Source organism: Trachurus trachurus (assembly GCF_905171665.1).
Source record: "Trachurus trachurus genome assembly, chromosome: 4".
NCBI lineage: Eukaryota > Metazoa > Chordata > Actinopteri > Carangiformes > Carangidae > Trachurus > Trachurus trachurus.
In genome coordinates, this window is record NC_139898.1 from 29,859,141 (window position 1) to 29,870,007 (window position 10,867).

General features: G+C 40.2%; 2 protein-coding genes across 2 annotated transcripts; both read right to left on the bottom strand.

Annotated features, from left to right (window-relative positions):
• Positions 1 to 1,186: 1,186 nt before the first annotated feature.
• LOC310985342 (interferon-induced protein with tetratricopeptide repeats 1-like) lies at positions 1,187 to 4,042 on the bottom strand (the record flags this gene model as incomplete). Its single annotated transcript, XM_083970917.1, has 2 exons — positions 1,187 to 2,522; positions 4,029 to 4,042. 2 exons carry the CDS (start codon positions 4,040 to 4,042, stop codon positions 1,187 to 1,189), a joined length of 1,350 nt encoding a protein of 449 aa, XP_083827043.1.
• Positions 4,043 to 6,312: 2,270 nt separating this feature from the next.
• On the bottom strand, positions 6,313 to 8,157 carry LOC310985343 (interferon-induced protein with tetratricopeptide repeats 1-like; the record flags this gene model as incomplete). Its single annotated transcript, XM_083970918.1, has 2 exons — positions 6,313 to 7,621; positions 8,153 to 8,157. 2 exons carry the CDS (start codon positions 8,155 to 8,157, stop codon positions 6,313 to 6,315), a joined length of 1,314 nt encoding a protein of 437 aa, XP_083827044.1.
• Positions 8,158 to 10,867: the final 2,710 nt, after the last annotated feature.

Consider the following 10,867-nt stretch of genomic DNA (forward strand, 5'->3'; position numbering starts at 1 on the left):
CTGAGGTTTCAGCCTTTGCATAGCAAAAGTCAAAGCACTATAGTGCAGTCCTGACTCATGACACGCGTTGTGATCACAATAAAGCTGCAAGCCTCTTTCAATTTTGTCAAATAGAAAGTTATTGGACTCAGGTCTGGGTGTGAAAACGACATATGAACTCCTCGTTCGACTAGCCCAAACCTTTGTAACTGAACTACTGGTGATCACAGACCATACATTTCTCCATCACAGTATCAATATCAAAGTTACAATAATCCCTGGTGTTTCTCACTTGGCCCAGTACACCAGCCAGTTCTTGGTCCTGGCCTTCAATAGTATCACTACAATATTCATGGACCCCCACTGGTGTTCCATCCATGGTCACCTCAATCATATTCTGAAACTGAAGGCATACCCCATCACTCCTGAATCACTCTGGATAAAAACGTCTGACTAAATGAGTTCATGTGATGTGAATAAGTTGTTGTAATGTTTCTGTGTCACTGGGCAGTAGGGATGGGCCAGCATTTTTGGCCAAGACCAGCGCACAACACATTTCGGCAGTTGTTTATACTTGTTGTTACTTGAGATCTGGCTTGCTAATTAGCCTTGTTGTGACACTGTCATTAGCCAAGCCCATCCAGCAACTGGGTGATTGACAGTCCCTGACTGAATTAAAATTAACCAATGGGAAGTGTTGATGGGTTGTGCCGATTGGCTAGAAGTTGTAGAAAGTACTTGACAAAACAATACTTGAGTTAAAGTACAGATACCAAAAGTTACTCCAGTAAAAGTAGAAGTCACCCCAAAGAAGTCAGTGGGTGGGTGTGTTTTATTATTATTGAACTACCTGCTCATTGCAGTGCAGTCAGTTCATAAGCTCTTGGTTTGATATTGGCTCACACAAAACATTACAAATACAATTTAAGCTCAATGGACAGCAGAGGTTTAAACAAAATTAAATATACAGTTTAGTAAAATTACAAAATCAGTTTATATAAGTTTTAAGACTTATTCATATTAAAATGTAGTTTTTAATTGCTCACAGAAAGATTTTGGTTTAGTCACATCATTGATTGTGTTCAAAAGGTGATGATCACTTCAAGATCATTTTTATTCTTTCAATGTTTTTCTCTTTCTCTAAATCGAGGGTCTTCAGATTGACGTTAAAACCTTTGGAGGCCGACTGGTGATTTGTGAAACTGAGCTATAACATGTTCCTCTTCCTTATCGGCTCTTGGAGTTGCAGAGTTGCAAGAAAATTCCGAATTTCTCCACACATTCGGTTTCTCCCTCTTTCTTCAATCCTCCGCAGAGTATTGATGCTGTTCTCACTAAAGTAGGATTCGGCTGGTATCTCTGCTGCCTTCATGTGGTATTCTATTGACCCTCTGCTATCATTACACATGAAACACAAATACTTTGCATAGTAATTGTAGAGCATCTGAGCTCCTTTAGGATCTAGATCAGAAACGCTTTGTAGCAGCTTCTTGTATATCTGGTCAGCCTCAGCTTGGTTGTGGTTTTGTCCACAAGTGTGTGCAAGGGATAATTTTTTTTTAAGTGAAGAATCAGGGTAAAGAGAAATCACTTCTCTTTGGAGAGTGATCGCTCTGTCGATCATGCTGTCCATCGGGGGACTGTCAGTTTTAGAAACAACCCTGACTGCGTAGCAGACTGCAGCACGCCTCTTCAGGTAACGATTCTCTGGGTGTTCTTTCATTGCCTCCTCTACCAAATTAATAGCCTCATCCTTTGATATATAGTTTCTGTAGACCCTCAGTAATGGTGTGATACCGCTGTAGCTGCTAACTGGGTGTCTCAAAACCTTTGTGGCCAGCTCACGGGCTTCATCTTCAACTCTCTGACCCTTTATAGCACAAGCTTCAAGGTACAGAGCAGCGAGGTACAGGTTCTCTGGGTCCTGTTGCATGGCAATTTCCATTTTCTCCAAGATGTCATCCCCCAGGTTTTTGCGCATATCCAAGGTATCTACTAGCGCCAACATGCGGCTGGTCTGCCACTCCACCATATCCGGCTGCATCTTGGTGGCTCTCTGGAGGAAGTCTTCAGCCAGCAGCCTGTTATCTGGGCCAAACCTCATCAGAGTCCAGCCTTTTTCAGCGTAGATCTCTGGATGGAGCTCATCCCGCGATGGAGATGGATACTTGTTCATTAGCTCATCAACCTTTGACAAACAAGCCTGGCTCTCAGCTCGTTCTCCCTGGTGGTAGTGCAGCCAAGCCTTGTTTCCATAGTTCACCACCAACCAGGGGCCCTCGTCTGAGTTTCTCATCTGGCAGAAAGCCTCTGCAGCCCTGCTGAAGAAACTCCAGGCCTGTTCGATGCACCCCAGCTTGTAATGGGTGAACCCTTGCAGGTTGTAAATGTGACCCAACCAACTATTTCCCTCTTCAGTCCCAATGTCTTCCAGAGTGTCCCTGAGAGTGTAACATTTGTGCCTTTCAGGCTCGATGACCCAGGTGAAGTGGCACTGCATGGCCTCCAGTCTGGCCTTCAGTGTTGTATCACTCTGAGCAGAACTGGTGGAGAACAAAAGGAGAAATATTATTAATTTAATTCATTCAAGGAATAAAGGAACCAATTAATGAGGGAATATCAGAACAGAGAAGTACAACAGTAAAGAAGAGTGGAAGACATAAAGATGAAAAACTGGAGAGGAGATAAAAGTAGGAAGGAAAATTAAAGATTTAAATATTTAATAATACTGTATTAGAAATGAATAAGAAAACGGAGAAGGAATGGAATACATGTATGGAAACTGATTAAGAAATGTAATACATGAGTAAAAATAGTACAGACAGAAGAAACAAGATATTCAGTATCAACAAATGAATGATAGGGAAGGAAATAAGGAATGAATAAAAAAGGGGTTTACATAATAAGATAAAAAAAAGGGAAGATAGTAGAAGTAGAAATCAAGGACATGAAGAGAGTAAAATTAGAAAATAAGGGGAATAAAAGAGAGAAGGGAGGAAATGGAAAGAAAGAAAGAAATAATTAATGATGTCACTGAGTATAGGTATGAAAAAGCAGCAACAAACCTCATCTTCCTGCTGTTGTCAATAGTTTTCTGAATGTATAACCCTCTATGATCAGCTCTTTATATCTGCTGCCCCATTAAATTATTAATGTTCAACTTTTATGGCGTTGTAAACAATGGTATGTTGAGTCCTGGGTTTAGACTTTCGTTTCCCACTAAAGATGCCCTGAAACGGCTCCTGTCATGTCATATAGGCTATCAGGTGAAACCAAGAAGCTGGGGAGGAATTTGTTGATGAGTCATAAAGCTGTTGAAATTGTTTTGCAGGAAGAGAAAATACATGGATTGTAATTTAAAAATGCAACAAAAAAAAAACTTAAATAACTTTTTGAGATGAATTTGGCAAATATCAACATGCAGATGAACAATTAATAACATTTTACAAGAAAAGGACTGAGTCAGAGCTCAACAGATCTGAGCTCAGATAATTGGGTTTCTGACGCCCTGAGTCAATGACCAATGAATCCAAAGTCCATTATTTAATCTTTGAATGTGCCAATCTGAGTTTTCAGCTGTTGCTAAGCAAAACTCAAAACACTGAAGTCCAAGTGCAGTCCTGACTCATGCTACACGTTGTGAGCTGCAACCCCCTTTCAATATTGAGAGAGTTTCTGAATACAAATATCTTGGACTTTGGATCGACGACAAAATCACCTTCAAACGTCATGTATCTAATCTGGTCATTAAACTAAGACAAAAAATAGTATTTTTTATACAGAAACAAATCATCCTTTCCTTTTCACTGCAGGAAGAAACTTATTGAAGCAACTTTTATGTCAGTTTTAGATTATGGAGACATCGTATACAGGCATGCATCAGCCACAACTTTACATCCACTTGACACCGTTTATCATTCAGCCCTGAGGTTCATTACTGGCGACAGCTACAACACTCATCACTGTGACCTGTATTCCAAAGTTGGATGGCCCTCACTATCTAACAGGCGTGATCGACACTGGATTTTATTTATTTTTAAAGCTCTTACTGGTCTCTTACCATCTTATATTAACTCACTATCTTTCAATGCAGGTCTCTATCGCACACGCTCAAAAGACTGGCTCACACTGCAGGTTCCCTCTGTTAACACCGAACTTGGAAAGACCAGCTTCTCTTACTGTGCACCAACCTGGAACACTCTGCAGAATCATTTGAAACTTACCTCACTTTTATCAATGGGACAATTTAAAGCCATAACTACATCTTATTTTACCTCTAACTGCTCGTGCTTTTAACTATGTTTCAATTTACCCTAGTCACCTTAAATTCTGGTATTCTGTTATGTTTTTGTATGTTTCAAATGTCTTGGCTTCTGTCCTTGTGTGTTTTGTGTTTCATCTCGGCTATATTGTAAATGAGGTTACTCCTCAATATATCTCCGAGTTTAAATAAAGGTTATGAAATGAAATGAAATGAATTTCGTCAAATAGAAACTTTTTGGACTCAGGTCTAGATGTGAAAACTCCTCACTCAACCAGCCTAAACCTTTCACTGAACTCCTGGTGATGACGGACCATCAGTTTCTCCATCATAGTAAAGTAACTCCTACTTTACACCACTGTTGGCCAGTCAGCCACATACAGAAACTGGCCAATTGGCCACATAACTAGCCGTCCATATTAGGCCTCAGACCATCAGTATTCCAGATGGCCAGTCCACCCCTGCTTAGTTTTTAGCTGAGTGTGTCACTTATTTGTGTCCCCTGTTGCATTTTTGCTGTGTTTGTATTTAAAACATGTGTTGTCAAATTGATGAGATTTTTTTCTGAATTTGTAGAGCATTTGTAGTATGAATTTCCTTAAGTTTCTGTCCTTTGAGCCTCCAGGCCACCGTAGTTTCACCTGCATGCATGAAGACCAGTCGGTACATGAAATGTGGCAAAATCTACAAAACAAGTCTCTTGCGCCCCTGCTCTTAACGCAACAGGAGGGCAGCCATTTTGAAATAATGTGGCAATTTTTTAGCACCATTTTTGCCACTAACAGGCCGGTGATGTCGCTGCAGTACCAGAGCTCAAATAAAACATGCAGTTCACCAATGCCTTCACTAGAGGGCAGCAAAGTCACACATTCAACTTGAGCAGAAAATGGTTTTAGAGAATCAGACTGACTCCAGAGAAACACTCAGTGGTACAGGGACTTCACTCTGCAGGTAACAAAACAGATAATACAATGACACCTGAGATTTTAGTTGAATTACACAATGCACAACACTTTAGATTATCAGACTGGACCAGAGGGACTTTGTTAGTCCAAGAGCTCCACCACAAAACCCATTTGACATTTAATAAATCATCTTCAAAACCCGGAATCCTTAAATTGTATTAATTTCTAAAGGTGTAATATAAGAAATAAAAAATAGAGAGGGGGAGAAATTATCAGTACGGTGACATGATCACCAAAGCTTTCCTGTTTTCTCCTCCACTGACCACACACAGATCTGTGTAACACACTACCTTATGGAGACAGGGACAGGTGGGGTTTTTGTCTCTTAACTGTGAATGAAGAAGATATTTTACTGCAGTCAGTGTGTCCTGTGATTTGATGCACTGATAAAAATAAAAAAATAAGTGTGAACCAACAACTGTGAAGACCATATTGAAACTGATGTGTTTATTATTCTACTGCACTGGAAAGTAATCATAAAAAGTTGCAGCTCCTCGGACACAGGTAGAAATTAATATATTTAAAGTCTGATATTCACATTTGCTTAAGTTACTTTAAAATCAAATGTAGCTCTTCAGCAGGTTGGTTGTGTGTCATGCCTGTCCTCTCAATGTGTCATCTGTTTTTCTTTTATCTGTGTTGAGACACATCTCATATTTGTTTTAAATGAAAAAACAGTGGGTAGGTGTGTTTTATTATTGTTTTATTATTATTGAACTACCTGCTCATTGCAGTGCAGTCAGTTCATAAGCTCTTGATTTGATATTTGCTCACACAAAACATTACAGATACAATATTATTTCAGCTCAATGTACAGCAGAGGTTTAAACAACATTAAATATACAGTTTAGTACAATTACAAAAAAAAAACAGTTTTAAGACTTATTCATATTAAAATGTAGTTTTTAATTGTTCACAGAAAGATTTGGTTTAATCACGTCATTGATTGTGTTCAAAAGGTGATGATCACTTCAAGATCATTTTTATTCTTTCAATGTTTTTCTCTTTCTCTTAACTGAGGGTCTTCAGACTGACGTTAAAACCTTTGGAAGCCAACTGGTGATTTGTGAAACTGAGCTATAACATGTTCCTCTTCATTATCGGCTCTTAGAGTTGAAAAGTTGCAAGAAAATCCCCAATTTCTCTACACATTCGGTTTCTCCCTCTTTCTTCAATCCTCCGCAGAGTACTGATGCTGTTGTCACGAAAGTAAGATTCGGCTGGTATCTCTGCTACCCTCATGTGGTATCTTATGGCGTCATAGCCCCTATTATGGACAAAATGCAAATGCTTTGCATAGTAATTGTAGAGCATCTGAGCCCCTTTAGGATCTAGAGCAGAAACGCTTTGTAGCAGCTCCTCATATATCTGGTCAGCCTCGGCTTGGTTGTGGTTTGATCTCCCACAAATGCCTGCAAGGCATATTTTTCTTTGAAGTGAAGAATCAGGGTAAAGAGAAATCACTTCTCTGTGCAGAGTGATCGCTCTGTCGATCATGCTGTCCATCGTGGGACTGCCGCTTTGGGAGAAGATCCTGACTGAGTAGCAGACTGCAGCACGCCACTTCAGGTAACGATTCTCTGGGTGTCCTTTCATTGCCTCCTCTACCAAATTAATAGCCTCATCCGTAGATATGTAGTTTCTGTAGACCCTCAGTAATGGTGTGATACCGCTGTAGCTGCTAACAGGGTTTCCCAAAACCTTTGTGGCCAGCTCACGGGCTTCACTTTCAACTTTTCGACCCTTTATAGCACAAGCTTCAAGGTACAGAGCAGCGAGGTACAGGTTCTCTGGGTCCTGTTGCATGGCAATTTCCATTTTCTCCAAGATGTCATCTCCCAGGTTCATGCACCTATCCCAGTTATCTACTATCGCCAACATGTGGCTGGTCTGCCACTCCACCATGTCTGGCTGCATCTTGATGGCTCTCTGGAAGCAATCTTCAGCCAGCGGCCTGTTGTCTGAGCCAAACTTCATCAGAGTCCAGCCTTTTTCAGCGTAGATCTCTGGATGGAGCTCATCCCGCGATGGAGATGGATACTTGTTCATTAGCTCGTCAACCTTTGACAAACAAGCCTGGCTCTCAGCTCGTTCTCCCTGGTGGTAGTGCAGCCAAGCCTTGTTTCCATAGTTCACCACCAACCAGGGGCCCTCGTCTGAGTTTCTCATCTGGCAGAAAGCCTCTGCAGCCCTGCTGAAGAAACTCCAAGCCTGTTCGATGCACCCCAGCTTGTAATGGATGAACCCTTGCAGGTTGTAAATGTGACCCAACCAACTATTTCCATCCTCAGTCCCAATGTCTTCCAGGGTGTCCCTGAGACTGTAAAGTTTGTGCCTTTCAGGCTCGATGTCCCAGGTGAAGTGGCACTGCAGGGCCTCCAGTCTGGCCTTCAGTGTTGTATCGCTTTGAGCAGAACTGGTGGAGAACAAAAGGAGAAATATTATTAATTTAATTCATTCAAGGAATAAAGGAAGGAATTAATGAGGAAATGTCAGAACAGAGAAGTACAACAGTAAAGAAGAGTGGAAGACTTAAGATGAAAAACTGAAGAGGAGAAAAAAGTAGAAAGGAAAATTAAAGATTTAATAATACTGTATTAGAAATGAATAAGAAAACGGAGAAGGAATGCAATACATGTATGGAAATTGACTAAGAAATGTAATACATGGGTAAAATAGTACAGACAGAAGAAACAAGAGATTCAGTATCAACAAATTAATGAAAGGGAAGGAAATGAGGAATTAATGAAATAGGGAGTTTACAGAATAAGAGAAAAAAGGGAAGATAGTAGAAGTAGAAATCAAGGACATGAAGAGAGTAAAATGAGAAAATAAGGGGAATTAAAGAGAGAAGGGAGGAAATGGAAAGAAAGAAAGACAGATAGAAAGAAAGAAAGAAATTATCAATGATGTCACTGAGTACAGGTATGAAAAAGCAGCAACTAACCTCATCTTCCAGCTGTTGTCAATATTTTTCTGAATGTATAACCCTCTATAATCAGCTCTTTATATCTGCTGCCCCATTCAATTATTAATGTTCAACTTTTATGGAGTTGTAAACAATGGTATGTTGAGTCCTGGGTTTAGACTTTCGTTTCCCACTAAAGATGCCCTGAAACGGTTCCCGTCATGTCATATATCTGGTAAAAACAAGAAGCTGGGGAGGAATTTGTTGATGAGTCATAAAGCTGTTGAAATTGTTTTCCAGGAAGAGAAAATACATGGATTTTAATGTAAAAATGCAACAACAACAAAAAACTTAAATAACCTTTTGAGATGAATTTGGCAAATATCAACATGCAGATGAACAATTAATAACATTTTACTAGAAACACTCAAGGACACGCCTGTCCCACAAGAAAAGGACTGAGTCAGAGCTCAACAGATCTGAGCTCAGATAATTGGGTTTCTGACGCCCTGAGTCAATGACCAATGAATCCAAAGTCCATTATCTAATCTTTGAACGTGCCAATCTGAGTTTTCAGCTGTTGCTAACCAAAAGTCAAAACACTGAAGTCCAAGTGCAGTCCTGACTCATGCTACACGTTGTGAGATGCAAGCCCCTTTCAATTTCGTCAAATAGAAACTTTTTGGACTCAGGTCTAGATGTGAAAACTCCTCGCTCAACCAGCCTAAACCTTTAACTGAACTCCTGGTGATGACAGACCATCAGTTTCTCCATCCAAGTAACTCCTACTTTACACCACTTTTGGCCAGTCAGCCGCATACAGAAACTGGCCAATTGGCCACATAACTAGCCGTCCATATTAGGCCTCAGACCATCAGTATTCCAGATGGCCAGTCCACCCCTGCTTAGTTTTTAGCTTAGTGCATCACTTATTTGTGTCCCCTGATTCATTTTTGCTGTGTTTGTATTTAAAACATGCATTATCAAATTGATGAGACTTTTTTGAATTTGTAGAGCATTTGTAGTATGAATTTCCTTAAGTTACTGTCCTTTGAGCCTCCAGGCCACCGTAGTTTCACCTGCATGCATGAAGACCAGTTGGTACATGAAATGTGGCAAAATCTACAAAACAAGTCTCTTGCGCCCCAGGAAGGCAGCCATTTTGAAATAATGTGGCAAGTTTTTTAGCACCATTTTTGACACTAACAGGTTGGTGATGTCGCTGCAGAGCCAGAGCGCAAATATAAAACATGCAGTTCAATGATGCCTTCACTAGAGGGCAGCAAAGTCCCACATTCAACTTGAGCAGAAAATGGTTTTAGATCAGAATCTGTACACCAGCAGCGTCTGAATTTAGAGATTTTGTTTTACCTCTTGAAAACAAACCCACTTATATCTGTCAACATGACTCATTAATATTAATCCCTCATGCAATGCACTGCAATTTATATTTGATTGTTTTTAATGCATGCAATGACACTGAGTAAATGATGTATGATAGCATGAATGTGACTGAATGGATGAGACGATGAATGGATGAGAATATACTATTTTATTTATTTATTGTATTTACTTGTTTTTTTCCTTACTACTGAGCCCAGTCTGTGAGTGCACTTGACCATCTTGGTTTGAGTGTTACGTCCCAGCCTAGGGGAACTGGATGCGCAACTTGACTTGAGCCCCCTCGCTCCTCCCATCCCCAAGAAAAGTGGCCAAGAGCAGGGTTTTCAATTTAAACAGTAGCCTTTATTTTGCTCGGAGATGAGAATCCTGCCCAAAACAACAAACAAAATCTCAGTTCTCCCTGATCTGTCCTACTCAAAACAAAGAAAACCAAAACACAGGTATCTAACCTAACTCAGACGAAAAACAGGAGAAAAAGGGTTAAAGGAAAGGGCTTCTCATTCCTCCGGGCTACGGTAACAATTAACACAAGGTTTTAACTAAAGGTTGCAGAGACACTAGTTCACACATCAGGCCTTGGTTGGGGATGAGGGAGGGAGAGAGAGCGAAGGCGGGAACCAGGCAGGATAAATAGCCCCCATCCACCTCTATTCTCTAATTGATATTGATTTATTGAAGTGTCAGGGGGCGGAAAAGACTCAAACCAAGATGGTCAAGGACATCTACAAGCACCTATGTCCTTGATGAAGACACTTTAATTATCCTGATTTTCAGAAAATGCAGTTTTACAGCAGTTTCCACTGAAAATGATTAAATATTTAATGTAGGAACTCTGTCCACCGTCCGTCAAAGATATTTGTGCATCTTTCCTCCTGTTCCATCTTAACATCTCATGTCCCCAGACCGTCCACCAGGTTCAGTGTTTGGCCAATCAGGTGCAGCTGTTATATGGCACGCAGAGGCAGGAGATGTACCGATTGGCTTCAAAAGATAACCCAGGTTTATTACGAACTGTGCACCAATAACTGTGACGGCCATATTATTGAAACTGAAGTGTTTATTTCTCTACTGCACTGGAAAGTAAATTTTCTTTTTAAGAGTCTACTCTAAAACATCCTCAGACAATCATAAAAAGTTGCACACTTTATCTTTTAAAGTCTGATATTCACATTAGCATGAGACACATCTCATATTTGTTTAAAATGAAAAAACAGTGGCTGGGTGTGTTTTATTATTGTTTTATTGTTATTGAACTACCTGCTCACTGCAGTCAGTTCATACTGTAAGCTCTTGATTTGATATTTGCACACAAAACATTACAAATACAATTTAAGCTCAATGAACAGCAGA